This window comes from Tamandua tetradactyla, chromosome 17 (genome assembly GCF_023851605.1).
Source record: "Tamandua tetradactyla isolate mTamTet1 chromosome 17, mTamTet1.pri, whole genome shotgun sequence".
NCBI lineage: Eukaryota > Metazoa > Chordata > Mammalia > Pilosa > Myrmecophagidae > Tamandua > Tamandua tetradactyla.
In genome coordinates this window covers 2,119,710-2,136,861 of record NC_135343.1, presented here as the reverse complement: position 1 = coordinate 2,136,861, position 17,152 = coordinate 2,119,710, and the positions used below count along the sequence as shown (strand labels likewise).

At 67.8% G+C, this 17,152-nt stretch overlaps 1 protein-coding gene and 1 long non-coding RNA gene across 3 annotated transcripts; one reads left to right on the top strand and one right to left on the bottom strand.

Annotated features, from left to right (window-relative positions):
- The first annotated feature begins 824 nt into the window (after nt 1-824).
- Nucleotides 825-1,742, top strand: LOC143661460 (uncharacterized). 2 transcript variants are annotated; one of them, XR_013164610.1, is made up of 3 exons: nt 825-913; nt 1,204-1,317; nt 1,691-1,742. It is a non-coding gene; the product is annotated as an uncharacterized LOC143661460 (long non-coding RNA). The 2 variants fall into 2 exon arrangements; XR_013164611.1 differs by lacking the exon at nt 1,691-1,742 and adding an exon at nt 1,523-1,551.
- Nucleotides 1,743-3,526: 1,784 nt separating this feature from the next.
- On the bottom strand, nt 3,527-15,566 carry PROM2 (prominin 2). Its single transcript, XM_077133745.1, has 24 exons — nt 15,329-15,566; nt 14,818-14,867; nt 14,294-14,496; nt 14,080-14,200; nt 13,905-13,968; nt 13,522-13,611; nt 13,097-13,296; nt 12,696-12,770; nt 11,968-12,031; nt 11,579-11,738; nt 11,351-11,503; nt 10,573-10,696; nt 9,937-10,028; nt 9,770-9,854; nt 8,160-8,306; nt 7,812-7,883; nt 7,114-7,206; nt 6,957-7,010; nt 6,616-6,696; nt 6,402-6,470; nt 5,214-5,303; nt 4,919-5,025; nt 4,620-4,694; nt 3,527-4,437 (listed from the first exon to the last, which is right to left on the bottom strand). Exons 1-23 carry the CDS (start codon nt 15,564-15,566, stop codon nt 4,631-4,633), a joined length of 2,496 nt encoding a protein of 831 aa, XP_076989860.1. The 3' UTR covers nt 3,527-4,437; nt 4,620-4,630.
- Nucleotides 15,567-17,152: the final 1,586 nt, after the last annotated feature.

The following is a 17,152-nucleotide window of genomic DNA, read 5'->3' as shown; positions in this document are numbered from 1 at the left end:
TCCGGCCACCTCTGCCAGTTCCCTCTGCCGCACCCCCAGAAGCCAGTCTGTGCCAGCGGTTCCTATGGAAACAGAGCCCTGCGACACCCCGCCTGGCAGCGTGCTCATGTGCAAACACACACACACCACTTAGCACCCACCTCCAGATCCTCCGGGAAGGAGAATAGCCTGGCACTGCGGCCCCACTGAGGCAGGCAGGACAGACAGGCAGTCCCGTGCCCAGTGGCTGGGCCCTCAGGACAGGATGGGGAAGGGGCTCAGGGGGCCCTGGACCCCCAGCCTGCCACACACCTTGGGAAGGGGGTGAGGCCAAACCCCCCTGCAGCCTCCAGCTGAGGCTGAACCCCCGGGGCGCCCGTGGCCGGGGAGGGAGGCAGCCTGGGACCCACGCCTTGGCGCTGCGAGGACAGCCCGCAGCTGGGCTCGGAGCCAGCTTCCCCAGCAGGGCCTGGCCGGTGGGCCACCTCACGAGCTGAAGGACCCGCCCAGGCACACAGGCTCGAGAGGGGCAGCCAGGCCTGAGTGCGTCCCTTTTGTTCCCAAGTGGGACCTGTGGGGAATCCCCGGCTGGAGGGTTGTTTGCGCAGGTTTCATCCGTGACCTACAGACATGCAGGTCAGGGGGACTCACCCCGCGCGTGTCGGGGACACCCGTGACCATGGCGTGCACAGAAGAGGGGGGACGGGCACTGCCCCCCAGGCCACCCTTCCCATGGGAACCTGGGCCCAACACGGTGTCCCTCGGCCCTCGTGGAGCCTAGCGTCTTTGGCACCTCCTTCAATTGCCTTCCCCGACCCTCCTGTCCAACCTCAGCCCTTCTCCCAGGTGCCCCGCCCGCCCCGTGGAGCCCCCAGCTCCTTCCAGACTTTCTTTGGCTGGGTCCCCCCCAGCCCCTGCTGAGGGCCCAGGGAAGGTAAGCTGACCAGTGCAGTCTCGGGGTGGGGCCTGTCTCCCCTGGGGGTCCCTACTGGGAGGAAGGCCCCTCTGGGTGGGGTGTGTTTCAGCATCCACGTGACCCCCCCACCCCACAAGAGTGCAGAGATGCCTGTGGCCCCAAGGCAGCTGTCCTCGGGCAGCGCCCTGAGCGGTAGGCAGGAGACACGGGGCCAGCCTGGCATGTGGGGCCGGAGAGCAGCTGGCTCTGTGCCACGCACTGGCCCTCGGGACTCTGCTGCCGGGCCACTTCTCCTCTGCAAACCACAGGCCCGAGGGGCTCCTCGGAGGAAGCATCACTTGGCTCGTCCAGGCCCCGCGGCGGTCAGCTCTCTGCTCCGCCCAGCCATCCCGGAACCGTGCTCCTCCCTGTGCCAGATGCAGGTGTGTTGGATGCTAAGTCTTTGGGAGAGGGACACCCAGGGACAGAGGATGCACCACGGCCCCAGGAGGGGCCCCAGGAGGGACCACAGGAAGGGCTCCCCTGGCAGCACACAGGGCATGGGCCTGGCTAGGGCAGAGTGCACTTGTGCTGAGAGGGGGGCAGCCCTGGCCGGGGTGGGGGACATGGCCCTGCCCACAACCTCAGGCCTGCAGGTGAACCCCAGAGAATCCAGACACTGCCCGAAACGCCGCTGTCACTTCCTCAGCCCTCTGGGTACCTGCTGCCTTCTCTCCTGTGCCTCGGCTTTCTCGGCTGTAAGACAGGTTAATTCAGGTACCTGCTGAGCACGCTCCCTGATCAGACCCCACGCAGCCAGCACCTGCTGGCTCTCCTGCCCCTCAGGAGCTGTCCACCTCGCGCTCTGCTCGCCGGAGCTGCCCTGGCACCCCAAGGCTCAGAATCTGCCGTCCGTGGACCACGGGGGCTTGGGCTCCGGGGGGCTGGTGAGCCTGGCAGAACTCCAGGGCCCCCACGCCGCGTGCCCCCCGCTACAGGGACAGCAAGGACACGGAGATCAAATCTCCTTGGAGGCCGGGCCTCCCCGTTCCCCGCAGGGACTGGGGACTGGCAGCTCCTCATCAGCCTCCAGGGCCCCGGGAGGGCAGAGCCGGCTAAGCTGCGATGTGCTCAGCCAGGAAACAAAGAATGAGGGTCCCCAGTCTCTCCAGGGGCAGCCACGGAGCAGGGGAGTCTGTGTCCACGGCGGGGCCTGTCGGATACTGCGTCCGTGCACTCGTAAAGCGGGGTTTGCACCTCAGACCTCCTGCACTGTAAAAGCAGGGCGCTGGGGTAAGCTTTTCCCTGTGGCTGCCTCTGTCTCGGCCCCAAACCTCTCCCACCAAGGCCGCTGCTGGATTCAGGACTCTAACTCACGCTGTGGCAGTGTTGCCCGCTGCACAGGGGAATTAAAGTCAATTTCTCCCAACCACCACGTCTGCTAACGGTGGATTTGGTAATTCGAACCAAGTTCCAAGCTGAGAATGTATATTTTTACCGTCTGCTTGAGCAGGGAAGTGCAGAATTGCTGGGCCCAGGCCTGGGGAAGGAAGGAAACCCGAGACACGCGTCTGGCTCTGGGGGCCCCTGGCAGGCTCCAGAAGATGCTCCTAAGATACAGAGCAGAGCTGTGACAGCCTCTGGGCTGAGGATGCAAAACTCGGGCATGCCTGGGCTGGGGTTGGGATTTTGGGGGGCCACAGCCTACGAAGGAAAGGAGGTGGGAGGACAGAAGTCAGGCCTGAGTCACCTCCGTCCCTCAGAGAGGACAGACGTCCGGTTTGGTGGCATCCCAGCTACCGGCCAGAAGTAATTGTGGTTTTATCCCAGGGCCCAAATCAGGCCTGCGGGTTTTCGGGTACAATGCGCAGGACTCAATCAAAACTGTCAGGTGAGGGGCCAAGACGGACACGGGACTCTGACTGAATGTAGGATGGCTGTGCTCACTAGGCTGGATGTATAAAAGACAAGCAATTCTGATAGAGAACTGGAAATTATTTTTTTTGATTATTTCGAGTTCCATGTTTTTTATCCCTTTATTCAAAGGCAGGGGGCTCCTTCCCCTGCAGGGGTTGGCAGCCTCCGGGAGAACCCTAATTGGGGACGTGCTGCCTTCAGGACGTGTGTTTGCAGGCGTTCCCGCGGTCGTGGCAGTCTATTGTGAGTGCCCCGTCCTGAGTTCTAGTAGCAGATTTGTCTCTGGTGTGTAAGACAGTTTGGCAGCAGCACCCCAGAAACTCAGCAGACCCCACCGTCTCGAGGGCTTCTGCCTTAGAGAACCAGGACCTGGCCCCCCTCACTTGGCCGGCACCTGCCCGGGACCGTGGCTCTGTCCCTGGCTCGGGGCGGTCACGGCAGAAGCTGGCAGCGTCCATCTGCTGAGCACGTGTCCAGGCCCGGCCTGGCCGCTGCCCTGCGCGGAGGCCGGATGGCTGCCCCTCGAGCTCTCGTTCCCGCGGCCCCGCTAAGGGGCGTCAGCACCAGGACCCCAAGCCGGGCCTGCCCGCCCCCACCTGCTGAGTGCCGGGACAAGGCCTGGACGCCACTGGGCCGAGGAGGCCTTGGGATACTCTTCTCCAAAAACACTCATTAAACGCCAACTGCATACAGGCCCTGGCCTGGGAGATCTGGTGTTAAGAACCCAAATTCAGATTAGCAAAGTAACGACACTTTAATGGATTTCAGGGCCTGTCCATCTCTTCTCTCTCCTCCTTCTCTTCCATTTCTGGACCTTGGGTCTGGGGTGCAGGGGGCACTGGGAAGGGTCAGGGACCGCAGCCCCATGCACCAGGGCAGGGGAGGGCAATTGCAAAGGCCCCTCTTGGCAGAGCCGAACGGGGCCTGTGGGACGTGCTTCCAGGGAGCCAGGGGAGCTCCTGTTTTGGCCCCAGGTTCCCCCTCTTTCCTAGGGACAGAGTGCCACTCCTAACCCAAGGGGCAGGCAGCCAGGCTGGGCCTTCACAAACAGGCCTCCCTCACCCCACTGGGGGGCATAAAATCGGGGCTGGGGTCTTCCTAGCCAGTCTCCTCAGTGACCCTACCTGACTGGCCTGGCTGAACTGGGGCGACCTGAACTCAGCAAGCAGAGGTGGGATAAGGTAGGGAGGGAACAAGGAAGGAAAGGAACTTCTCTGGGAATCAAGAGCCAGGGAGGGGCTGGGACTGAAGCTGGAGCCAGCAGGAGGCCACACAGGAGCCGGGGGGCGGGGACTTGGGGAGAAGCAGGGTGGGGGCCTGGTAGGCGCAGGGGCTGGTAACTGAGCCAGGCGGGCTGGGGAAGGGCTCCTAGGAGATGGAGAAAAGGCTCTGCCTGGTGCCGAAACACTGCAGCAAGGAGGATGAGGGCTGGACACCAGGAAGCACCTGCAGTCTGTAGCTGAACTCAAAAGCTGAGAGTGGGGGGACCATGAGCTGCACGGTGGAAAGGGACAAGCATGATGGGGCCAGGCTAGGAGGAGTGGGGCCTGGGGCCAGCCTGGGCTCTGGAGAAGAGGCCACAGAAGTCCCTGGGTCCAGGTGGAGCCGAAGAGGGAGACGACCTTGCAGCCGCAAACATCCCTGTCCTGGATAAGGAACGAGGCAGGCGAGGGGGCCGGGGAGGGAGGGCTCAGCCTGTGCACAAAGCTGAGGGTGGGCCAGGCCACTGCCCAGGCCCCCCAGTGTCCACGCTCCCCTGCCCTCCCAGCCCCTGGGGACCCCAGACCTCAGCCCCGCCTTGGGACCGAGGCACTAAGGGAAAACTCACCCGCCGGGGCCCTACAGCTTCAGGGAGGTGACCCGGGGAATGTGGAAGAGCTGCGTCTCCTCGGAGCTGGTGGAGCTGCGCATCCAGAGAGCGTGCGTGAGTCCAGGCCGCCACCCCCAGCCCCCGCCTGCCACCCTCGGAAAGAGGAAGGAGCAAGAAGCTGTGCTGGGGGTGGCGGAGCAGGCTCCCGGGTGGCCCTTCTGGCCCTGGGCTCTTTGGGGAGGGCTCGGGAAGGGCGGTGGGGGCTGGGCCTGCAGCCCAGGGGATCCGTCCTGGAGCCCGCGCTCCCGCAGCCTCACCTGAGGCGCTTCCGGACCGGGCGGAAATACTTGGAGGTCTTCACGGCGAAGATGATGCTTGGAATCAGGAAGAAGGTGCAGCCGGCCAGGCAGAGCCAGAAGGCGTTCTGGGCAGGGACTGGGGTCAGCCACTGCCTGGCCCAGCGCCGGCTCCCCAGGGCAGAGGCCAGGCGCGCAGGGGAGGGACCGTCAGACCAAGGGGCCCGGGGGGGAGCGGCACAGACCTGGGAAGCAGGTCCCCGCCCCCATGCCCTGCTCAGTGTCCATGAGGTCCGGGGCCCTGCGCGTCCCTCACCCAGGGATCCGTCATCATGTCACACAGGATCACTCGGCCATTGTCCAGGGCTCCAGAGAGAGGCTGGCAGGTGGCAACGTGCTGAGTCACCTGTGATGCAAGACGAGCCAGTGCGTGCTGAGACCCCAGACCACGGGGCACCCGCAAGCAGAGAGGGGAAGGGGCACGCGACCCGAGGCGCAGCTGGGATGACACCCAGTCTGCGGAGACCCCAGACCACGGGACACCCACAGAGAGGCACGCAGCCCGAGGTGCAGCTGGGGCGACACCAGATGTACACATGCCCAGAAAGGCAGGTACACAGAGACAGGTGGACACAGGTGCTGCGTGTCAGGGAGGCACCCTCAGGAGCTCGCTGCCTGGTTCCGGCCCTTTCCACCCCACCCCCAATCCACACGAAGCCCCTGCTGGGTGCCGGCGTGGTGCTGCGCATCATATTCCCACTGCAGAGGCAGTACATGTGCGCATCCGCACATGCACACACACAATGCACATGTGCAATGACCACATGTACACACATAATGCGTGTGTGCAATAAGCACATGCACACACATAATGCACATGTGCAATGACCACATGCACACACAATGCATGTGTGCAATGACCACATGTGCACACACAATGTGTGTGCAATGACCGCATGTGCACACACAATGCATACATGCCATGAGCACTCACATGTGCACATGCACAAAAGTGCACACATGTATGCACATGACGGACACTCATGCAACACACACAGGTCACACACATGTGCACACACACACACACACGTGTACATGCAGACACACTTTGAGTTAAGCAAGACCCCTGAAGGCCAGTGCAGATGCCCAGGCAGCTCCTGGAAACTGGTCAGCGAGGGCCTCCGGAGGCAGTGGGTTGTGTTGGCCTCAGACAAGCTGGGCAAGGAAGGGTGCCGGGGCAAGGTGCAGACGGCGTGTCCTGGAGAGCCAGGACCCGCCCAGCTCTCGCTCCAACCTCACCGAAGGGCAGCGGTGGCAGCTGGGGGATGGGCAAAGCCAGCAGGCGGGGGTGCAGATGCCAGAACTGGGAGGTGCGGTTCAGTTCTAAAGACCTGGGGTGCCCCCAAGGGGCTCGAGGAGGCAGGGGAGAGGCAGGGCAGGTGAAGCGCTGTCCCCCAGGGTGGGCAGTGGCGGTCTCTGAGGTCCGCGGTCTGAGCCCTCTCACCTCCTCTCTCACCCAGTCCGCGTACTGGGAGAAGTAGCCCACCTCCCGGGCCAGGAAACACTCGCTTTCCTGCAGGGAAGACAGAGGCGGGGCCGTCGGGGTCCCCGGAGCCAGCCGCCCCCCACACCTGGCACCACCGGGGCCTGCTGAGCTGGCTTTCCTGGGAGCCATGGGGGGTGGCAGGGCTGGGGGAGCCTCGTGCCCCCCCACTCACATTCCTCAGGATATCGATGGCCCGGGCAGGCAGTTCCCCCTCCAGGGAGGTGACCTTGGCCAGAAGGTCGGAAGTTTCCACCTAGGGGAGGAGACTGGGGCTCAACTCAGGTTTCTCTCCACTCATTCACTCATCCATTCATTCATTCAGCAGAGCACCTGGGGCAGGGGCTGGGCCCCAAGGGCACAGAGGTGGTCCCGGAGGGTCTGCACACTCACCCCTTCCCCTCCCACCCTTTACCTCCAGTGACCCAAGCCAGCAGGGGCCCCTTTCCTACCCCCACCCTCCCCCTCTGCTGCTGCAGGTCCACCTGCTCCCCCCGCCCCGCCCCCAGCAGCCACCTGGAGACTGGGGGCGGAGGAAGCCAGGGCCTGGACGCTGAGGTTGAGCTTCGCCTGTGAGAAGAGGGCAGGGCTGGGGGGAGCAGCTCTTGGGAGCCTCCCTCCCCTCCTGCTTCCCCCCTCATCCAGTGCCCGGGCTCGGGGCCCCCACACTCACCACGAGGCTCTGCTGGGGGCGGACCCTCTCCTGGGAGAGACTTCTGAGCGCCCGGGCCTCCTCCTGCAGTTGTCGCCCCAGCACAGTGCTGTCCTGGGGTGCGGGCAGAGCTCAGATGGGCCCCGCGGGCCTCCAGCCCCCACCCCTGGCCCTTCCCGGGCCCTTCAGCTGTGCCAAGGCGAAGCTGGGGCAGGGGGCACAGCGAGCACCAGCCCCCAGCTCCAGGGAGGCGGAGGCTCGGGGCCACAGCCGCGGGTGTGGGGGGCTGCAGGAACCCTGCTCAAACCGGGCTGCGGCCAGGAGGACGGCGGCCACGGGCGCTTGAGGGGAACTTTCTAAACTCTTAAGCTCTCAGAACACACAGGCTACTTCTTCCAGGAGAACGCAAGTTCAAGGGCAACTGTCAGGACACGTGCCACCGGCCGGGCCCCTGCACGGCGCCTTCTGCCCGCGGCCTGTGCTTCGAGACGCTGCTGAGCCGCGCGTCCTGCCCGGAGCTGCAGCCCACCAGGCCCGGGAGGCAGGGTGCGGCCCGCCTCACAGGTGGGGAAACCGAGGCCCGGGCAGCTGGCTGGTGGCAGGGGGGCCGGGGGCCTGGCCCTCGCGGGTGGGCACACCACGCCCTCCTCTGCCCCTGCCCCACCCGGCACCCTCCAGGCCGCCCCCAGACTCCAGCCCGCCCCCGGGGCCCCTCCCACCTGGGCCCGGGCCAGCGCCTCCAGCTCCTGGGCCAGCCTCGCCACGTCCGTGGTCACCACCGGCTTCTGGGCCTGGGGGCAGACAGGACGGGCCGAGATGGGGGGACGGCGGGCGGCCCCTCCCAGCTGCCGCCTCGGCACAGCCCCAACCCCCGAATTCCCAGGCGAAAAGGCTAAAACCGTCAGAGACGCGCACTGGTCACCCACAGCACTCAGGGGGCGGCCTGGAGCTGAAACGCGCGGCGCTGCCACCCCCGAGAGAACACGGGACCCCCCGGGAAGCCCCAGCAGGAGGCGGCCTCCCCGGGGTCAGCACCCCACAGCGGGGACGGGGCGCCCGCTGCTCACCTGTGCACGGAAGCGGGCGAAGGGCACGTGGTGGAGCCCGCTGTGCTGCAGCGTCTCCAGGTCGCGCCGGGCGCCCGGGCTCAGCAGGCGCACGTCCTGCACGTCCACGCGGAGGCCACGCAGCTCCCGCTGCAGCCTGGCCGTGTACTGGGGAGGGGCGCCGCCTCGTCACGGGGGCCGGGGTGTCCCCGGGAACCGCCGGCCCCTGTGCCCCACCGCCCCCCACCCCACCTCCAGCGCCCACAGCTGTGCAAAGCGGGACCCCTGGCGTCTCCCTGACAGGGCTGCAGGAATTTCAAAGGCCACGAAGTCCAGCCCCAGGGTTTCAGACGAGGGACCGTGGCCAGAGCTGAGAGTTCCGCTCCGGGGCAAGTTAGCGACCTGGCGCCCGCTCTGTCCGGCTCCCCCACACCCGCCACCCCCCGGGGAGGAGCGCCTGCACGTGCCAGGGCAGGCAGCTGACCCAGCCTCCAACCTCAGTGACAGAGCTGCCCCGGGGCCAGCCTCGCCCTGTTCGTCTCTGGGTAGCACTTGGGGGACAAGTACCCCCAGGTCTCATCTTGACGGTAGGAACCTGAGACCCATCCGTCCAGAATTTTCTGTGTTCTGGGTCTCTCCCCTCCCAGGAGCAGGACTAAGTCTAAGAGCCGGGCCTCCCCAGCGAGCTGGGCACAGGGGACCTTCTGTCAAGACGCACGAGGAAGTGGTCTGTCCAGTGCCGGGACAGTCCTGGGACAGGGCAGCTCTGGGGCAGCTCTGGGACAGGGCAGCTCTGGGGCAGCTCTGGGACAGCCCCGGGACAGGGCAGCTCTGGGGCAGCTCTGGGACAGCCCTGGGACAGGGCAGCTCTGGGGCAGCTCTGGGACAGCTCTGGGACAGCCCTGGGACACGGTGTCCATGGCCCTACAGCCAGCTTGGGAGCTGTAAGGAGCGACCTGCCCGAGCTTACACGGTGTGAGCCTGGGGTGGGGTGAGGGGAGACGGGCCCCAGAGGATGGGAGGCTCTCGGGGTGACACTACGTAGAGGAGACGGGTGGGAAATGTGGGTTTTCTGGGAGGGGCTTGGGAGAGGTTCTGGGGTCCCTGGGAGTCGAGGTTCGTCTCCCCCACCACACTTGGGAAAGGTGAGGAAATGAGGGAACGTTTTAGAGCTCCTGTCCCCCCTAAGAGCACCCCGTTCTCAGACTACACTCCCTCTTGAGAAATAGCCCTTCCTTCCCTTTGCCCCACAGCTGGCCCTCGCGTCACAGGCCTCTCGGTCTCACCCAGTCCAGGCAGAGCCCAGGCTTGGGGGAGTCTGGGGGGGAGCTGGGGTGGACCTGCCACGCCACACACTTGGCCACGGGAGCTCAGCGAGTGGCCTGGAGCCCCCACGACACAAGCGTCGCCGGTTTCGTCACCACGCACTCCCTGCCGGCCCCGGCTTGCAGCACCCGCCGAGGCGCCACAGCAGGACCCCACGTCTACCTGCCCTTCCCCTGCCATGCTCGGCTGTGCTTGCTGCTCCTGGCAGGGCCCAGGGCTGGTCAGAGCTTGGGGCCCCCGGGTCCCCCACACCCATTGCCTACGCAGCTGGCGTCGGGGTGACGGCGCCCCAGAAGGGCCCTTACCCGGCTGACATCCAGGTGTGTCTCCAGGTCGTAGGAGTGGTTGAGCTGCAGGACCCTCCATAGCGCGGCCCCTTCCCTGCACTGCCTGGGGGACAGGGGCCAGGGTGGGGGGGCCGCAGCGCCGGGGTAGCTCCCCGCCCGCCCCGGCTCCCGCCCGCCCCACTCACTGGTAGGCTGAGACGAGGCTGACATTTCTCTTCAGGCCGAGGAGGTGGGACAGGTTCACAGACAGGGGCAGGTTCCCCGGGGTGTCCACAAACTGGGGGGGCGGGGGGCGGGCCTGGAGCGGGGGCGAGGCCACCCAGCGCCTCTGGGCAGCCCCCTCCCTGGCACCACAGAGGCCAGGACAGGAAGCCCCCCGGACACATGCCCAGCCTGGCCTCAGACCCCACTCCCTCCCCACGGGGACCCTTCCCACGAAATCCAAGGGGCTGGCTTGACCAAGGCCACAGACTCCAGGCCCGCGGGACCCCGTGGGGACCCAGGGTGGCCGGTTCCCAGGCCCAGGGTTAGGAGAGGAGAGGGCCCCGGGCTGGGGTGCCCCTGGGGTGACTCTGGGCACAGCCTCCGCTCCCTGCCCGCGCTGGCTTTCCTGGCCCCTCCCCGCCCCCTCTCCTCCCCTCCTCCCCGCTCTCCCTCCTCCCCATCCTCCTCCTCCCTACCCCTCCCATCCCCATCCCCATCCCTTCCACTTCCCCATCCCCGACCCCTGACCCCCTCCTCCCTGCCCCCTCCCACCCACCCGTCCCCCTGTCCCCACAGCCCTCTCGCCCAGCAGTGGGCCTCCACCTCCCTGAGCCCACCTCCAGCAGCTCCCCGCTCTCCCAGCTCCGGCACACCAGCGTCTGCACGTTGCCGCCCACGAGAAAGGTGGCGAAGACGAGGAGGATGAGGGGAGCGGCGAAGAGGAAGCTGAGGCCCACGCCCCTGGGGAGGCACAGCAGGTTGCAGGAGAGAGGAGGCTGCGGCCGCCCCTGGCCTCTGTCCCACCTCCGCTGGGGGTGTCCAGCTCCAGGAGAGGGAGGCCAGGCCCAGGGGGCGCTCGGACCGCCTGACTGTCCCCACCTGACCCAGTCCTCCCTGCCCCATCACTGGGACCCTGGCAGCCCGGAGAACGGGGCTGTCGTTTTGCTCCAAGGGCCAGGACTCCCCACCCCTGGCCTGAGGCCCCCTGAGGAGATGGGCTCAAGCAGGGCCCCTGGCTGGACCAGCCATGGCCCGCTGGCAGAGGCAGCACCTTAGAGGGTCTGAGTGGGCCCCAGACAGGGACCACTGGCCTGGAGACTTACAGCCCCTTGTCCGCTTGGCCAGGTACACTTGTGCAATGAACCTGCCCAACTATATGGGGCAGCTCTGGCCTTAGGTGCTGGGTTAAGATGGATTCTGAGGACTTGTCTGGGCTCAGTGGGAAGGGGTGCCCGTGATTAGTGAAGTCCACTGCGGTGTGGGAGGGGAACAGGCTGCTCGCCTGTCCCTGCTGCTCCTTTAGACGCTGTGGCCTAGAGCTGGCGATTTGCCCACGTTCACCCAGTGAGTGGGTGCTCAAAGCCACACAGCCGCCCGCTCCCGGCCCGGGCTTACACCATGAGGCAGCGAGCTCCAGCCTCGCCCCTGGCCTCCGAGTGGCTGGAGTCCTCCCTGGCGGACAGCCCCCAGGCACCCAGGCCAAGGCCCAGCAGGTTACAGGCCACGACGAGCAGGACCGTGGAGCACAGCACGCAGCCGGCGACCCACCTGCCCGGAGTGGGAGCGTCAGCGCGGGGTGGGAGGGGCTTCCAGCCGCCATCCCTCCCCCGGCACCCCGGGCACCTGAATGTCTCGTATCTCTGCACCTGGCGCAGGTAGGGTCGACTGCGCAGCTCCGCGTCCCCCAGGGCCCGGCTCCAGCGGGCGGCGGCCTCCCAGCCCGGGAAGCCTGCGGCCAGCGCCCTCACCTCTGCCGCGGACTGGCTCAGGGCGTCTTTCAGCTCTGCCCCAAGCAGCGGGGGTTATGAGGCGGTGGGCACCGGGGGCCCAGGGCAGGGCGGTGGACAGGGGGCGTGTCTGCACCCCACAAAGAGGGTTGGCAGCCGTAGGGGCAGCCATCACCTCCCCCAGAAGCCTTGCAGAGAAAATCCCCTGAGTGGCCCCTGCCAGCTCCCCTCTGAGCCTGCCTGGCTGCTGGGTGGGGGTTGGGGGCGCTGCTGGGGGCGCCTCACCTCTGACCGTGCCGGCCGTCTGCACGGTGGCCAGCAGTGGCAGCGTGTTGAAGGTGCTGTTCTCCTGCAGGAATCGAGGGGCCTGTCCCTCCTACCCTCCCCCCAGTTCCCAGCCTGGGGGACCCCAAAGCCACCAGGCCTGGAGGGAAAGCACTAAAACCCTCAGTTGCCAGCTCAGGGAATAGGCTGCCCCTGCCCCCCCTTAGCCCCCCAAACCTGCTCCTCGCAGACCCCACCCCCACCACCTCCTAGCTACACCCCCCTTCCGCCCGCTGCACGCCATGGCGGGGTCTCTTCCTGAAGGGCCACTCCAGCCCCGCCTTGCGCTGCTCGGGACCCTCCAACGGCTGCCATGGCACAGTCCCGGGAGGCCCTGGTGCAGCCTTCGAGGGTCTCGAGCCCACCCACCCCATCCTTCCTGGGCCTCCCGCCCACCACCCGGCACGGCTGAGTCATCTCTTCCCCACCCCCCGGGTCACGGGTGCTGACTCAGGCCACACCCACCCCATTCCCCCATCCCATCTCCACCCACAGAGGCCCAGCCTGCCGTCCAGGTGCAGGGTGAGTGCTCCTCACCCCTCCTCCCGAAACTCCACATCCGCCGTCCGCCCTCGGAACCAGGAACCCCCAGCCCAGGGGTCCGCCGCGAGGTCTCCATTTGACCTGAGCCCCACTTCCACTGGCTTCCCACCCCGAAAGGGGGCTGGGGGCAGGGGTCCTGGGCTCACCTCCTGGACCATGCTGGAGAAGTTGGCCTCCGGGACCCTGTCCAGCCGATGCAGGACGTCCTCCACGGAGGGCAGCTGCAGTGGGGGGGGGGGGGTGACAAACCTCATGGAGAGGCCTGAGAGGGTCCTGGGGGGGGTGGCTCTGACTCTTGGTGTCCTCGAGTGTGGAATGGGGACCCTCACAGCTCCCCCAGCCCTAGGGGGCAGCAAGAATGCACGGAGGTGGTGCCCGTGAGCACACGGCCAGTGTGTGGCAGGGGCAGGCTCCTTACAGGCCCCCGGGCATATGTGAAAGGAGGAGCGGGAGTGGGAGGCCGGGAAAGGGTCCCCCGCCCAACCCCAGGAGCTCTGGGGCAGCAGCGCGGCCTCTCCGCTGTGGGGCCCTCATGCCCGGCGGGCACCTGGTGGAAGTCGGCCCCCAGCTCCAGGGCGCGGGCCCGGCCCAGGGCCCCCGTGCAGCCCTCGCAGCCGGCCTCCTGCAGCAGGGCGAGGAGGCGTTCCCGACGCGCCCACACGGCCGGCCCCAGGCTCCCCTGCCTCTCCCGCAGCTCCACCGAGGTGGCGCTCAGGGCTCGGAGGTGGTCCACGGACACCTGCAGGGCTGGGAGAGCCGCGCTTGGCCTGAGCACCCTCCCAGGCCTGGGGGAGGGCGAGCCCCCCGACATGTCGAGCGCTGGGGCTCGTCCGGGGGCATTGGGCCAGGATGCAGGCAAGGGAGCCCAGGGCACCAGGCGCACGGCAGAGCCATGGGTGGGGCTGCAACGGGCGGGCTGAGGGTGGGGCCCCACGCAGGGCACCGCCTGCCCCACCCCCACGCGAGGCTCACCGTGGCCCACGTTGCGCACCGAGGCCAGCGCTGGGTACACCGCGCCCCTGAGCTGGCTGTGGAGGGCACTCCCCAGGCGGGCGCCGACACCTGGGGGCACAGGAGAGTCTGCAGGGGCAGCCCGCCAGGGGCCCGGGACCCCAGCGCCTCCCCAGCCAGGGCCCCCGCCCTCCCTCCACGAGGTGACCCCGGGACCCCAGGCCTCCCCAGCCAGGGCCCCTGCCCCGCCTCCACGAGGTGACCCCGGGGACCCCAGGCCTCCCCAGCCAGGGCCCCCGCCCCGCCTCCACGAGGTGACCCCGGGACCCCAGGCCTCCCCAGCCAGGGCCCCCGCCCCGCCTCCACGAGGTGACCCGGGGCTGGCCAGCCGCCCTGACCCTCACCATCCAGCTCCTCAGAGACGCGCCCCTGGGGAAGCGAGAACTGCTGGGCCAGCGCCTGCAGCTCCTATGGGCAAGCACGGGCCATGAGCCCCCCCCTCCCCTGTCACCCACGGACCCCGCAGCCCCTGCCCGGCCCCCGCCCTGGGGACGCCCAGGCCCCTGCTGCGGGCGGCACCTGTGGGACATCGGAGACCAGGCCCTGGAGGGCAAGCAGCGTCTCGGGCACGGCCTGGACGCTGGGGCCCGTCTCTGTGTGCACGCGCTGGTTGGCGGCCAGGGCACAGGCCGCGCCCGTCCTGGGGGAGGTGGGGGGGGGGCGGCTGTGGCCGTGAGCACCTCGGCCGGCACCCCCTCCCCCCGCCCCCCCCCCGCCCCGGGCGGCCCCTCACAGCAGCACGAGGGTGGTCAGCAGCAGGAAGACCCCGAGGGCGGCCCGCTCGCAGGCCAGCGCCTTGTGCTCCATCTTCACGCGGCCCCCGCAGCGCTGGCGCCGGCGGCAGCAGCAGAAGCCGAGCCCGGCCGCGGGCAGCGCCAGCAGGTAGAGGACCGCGACGGCGGCACAGGCCACGTAGCCAGCCTCGTACCGCACCACCTGGGGGGCAGCACCGCGTGAGGCGTGTCCGGCCCAGCCCGGGCGCCGCATCCCACGAAGGGATGACGGCAGGGGCCTCGCCTTCCTAGGGGTGCACTCAGCCTTGGCATTGTCCCCTTGCAAATGAGGGAACGAAAGATGGGGGGGCTCCCTGCAAACCCCACGGCCAGCAGGGTGCAGCTGTGCTTGGAGCCCAGGGTCTGGGGCCCCACAGGGTAGACTGAGCTGGGCCGGGAGGTCTTTCTACTCCCTCCCCCATGCCGACCCCTGAACCTTCCTGCCCCACCCCCCAGAGCCCCCCAGATCACGCCCCCTGCTTACCTCGTCCACCTTCACGGACGAAGGCTCATTCAGCAGGGCCTTTACCAGCTCTGCGGGAGAAAGCCAAGCTGGGGGCTGGGGGCCGCCACCACCCTCCTCTGCGCCCACACCCCTCACTGCCAGGCCCCGTGTGCCCTGGGGAGGGTCTCCTCCTCCCACCATGACCCCAGAGAACGCAGTGCCCCCTGCGGTGTCGCCTGCAGCCTCCCCCCTGGGTCCCACGGGGAGGACGGGCCACGGAGAGCTGCCAGCCCCTCAAGAGCAGAGGAGGGGCCTGGCCTAGTGACCCCCCCCAGGGGACAGGCACAGGCCTGGGGGCCACCTGCAGCCCCTCCGGCCTCCCCCCACCCCCAACCCAAGACCCAGAGAAAAGGGCAGCCAGGGCTCCGGAAACTTCGAAGTCAACATCCTCCACTTCATAAAGGGAAACTGAGGCTGAGAGCGATGGGGCTGGTCCCGGGCAAGGGTCCCGGCGGGAAGGAGGGGCGGAGGGAGAGGACGGGGCACTCACCGGCGGGGAAGGGGTTGAGCTGCACCACGGAGAGGAAGCGGCGCGCGGCCCCGTAGAGCGGGTCGAGGGGCCCCGGAGCGCGGAGGCGGGGGGCCAGCCAGCGGGCCCGGGACGCGGGGGTGAAGGGCAGGCGCTCGGGGGGATCGAGGGAGCCGCAGGCCCCGGCCCCGGGCGCGGGCAGGCTCAGGGCCAGCGCCAGGCCCAGCAAGGGCGTCAGGAGGCCTCGCGCGCGCGGCATGGGGTGGGCGAGGGCGAGGGGCGCAGGAGCGGCGCGGACGGCGGCGGGCGCGCGGGTTGGGACGCGCGGGGCAGGACGCGCATCCTCGGGCCCTCCGTCCTGCTCGGGAAACCGGTCCGACAGGTTCGGGCTCCCGGGCTCCGCGGGCGGGGGCGGAGGGCGGGGGAGGGCCCGGCCCGCCCGCCCTCGCCCCTCCCCAGCCCTGCCCACGGACCCCCGGGTTGGGGAGGCCCCACGGCGGCCCTGGGTGATCGCGGTGGCCCCTATTTCAGATATTGCGGCCCAGGCCAGGGCTGGCAAAGCAGATGCCTCGGGTGCTCTGACCCCAGGGCCCAGGGTCCAGGCATCCCAGCCAGGGGCCACGCTGGCTCTCGGGCTTCCTCTCGGTGCCCACGAGCACTGCCTGAGGGAGGGCGAACCCGGCCAAGGGCTGCCCTTTGGCCCAGCGACCCCTGTCCCGTCCTCGCCGGCGGGGAGCGGCTGGGACCTGCCCGGGACGCGCCCGCACAGTCTCCGTTTTAGGCGCAGCTTTTGCCCAGGATTCAGGGAGGGCCGGGGCGGCCGCCGAGGCCTGCAGAACGGATTGGGGTGGCGCTGGGATCCCTGCTGGCCAGCACGAAGGAGGTGGCAAAGTGAGCGTGTCACAACACACGCCCTGACGTTCATGACAGATTAAGCGGTGCCAGCGGTTGGCATGGAGCAGGGGCCTCTCCAGGCGGGACCCAGGGCCACTCCTCCTTCCCCTTTGACCCCCCAGGGCTTCCTAATTTCAGGGCCATGAACATGCGTAAAGCTTGAGATGCCCATGGCAAACTCCCAGGTCTCCCGCCCCCTGTGGGGAGGGCCCGGGCTGTCTGACCTGGGACCCCCAGGCACAGCCCAGGGCAATAGCTCAGCATTGGCTTGCAGGGCAGTTCAAAGGTAAAGATGGGCCTTGAGTTCGAGTCCCAGCTGGGCCTGCAGCAGGTGCCTGACCCTTCCCCCTGCAGCACCTGGAGTTTTCTCAGAGCCAAGGGACAGGGAAACACTGCTGTGTCCCCTAAGTAACAGGGTTCAAGAAGGAAGTGGGACCTCATCAAAGGTGAGGAGTGGGCCGGGGGTCCCAACACCCCAGGTCCAGCGGGCGCAAGCTGCAGTCCCCAGGGAGGAGTGGTGGACCAGCTGCACAGCTGCAGAGGCTGCCCCTGGGGTGGGGTGGGAGGCCCCCTGCTGCCTGCCCTGTGCCTGTGCCGAAAAGCTAGATGCCAGCTGAGCCCTGCATGCAGCTTCGCCCCAACCCCTCTCCGAGCCAGTGTCTGAGTTGGAGGTGCCCAGGCCCTGGGGGCTGCTGCCTGCAAAGGCCCCTCCCATCCTGACCGCAGCCCCACCTCACTCGCACAGGGGGGAACCAGTCGGGAAAATCCCCAGGGATGCAATTAGGAACTGAGCGGGGTGCATGGTGGCAGAATTTGGGACCACAGCTTCCTGGGGAACTAAGCAGCCTGGTCCCCTACCCCATTTCCCAGCCTTTTCTCCTCTTAATTATTGTAATTAAGTCAGTCAATCCCCACTGGTATTGTTTTTGTAAGTGTCTCTAATGAAAACAC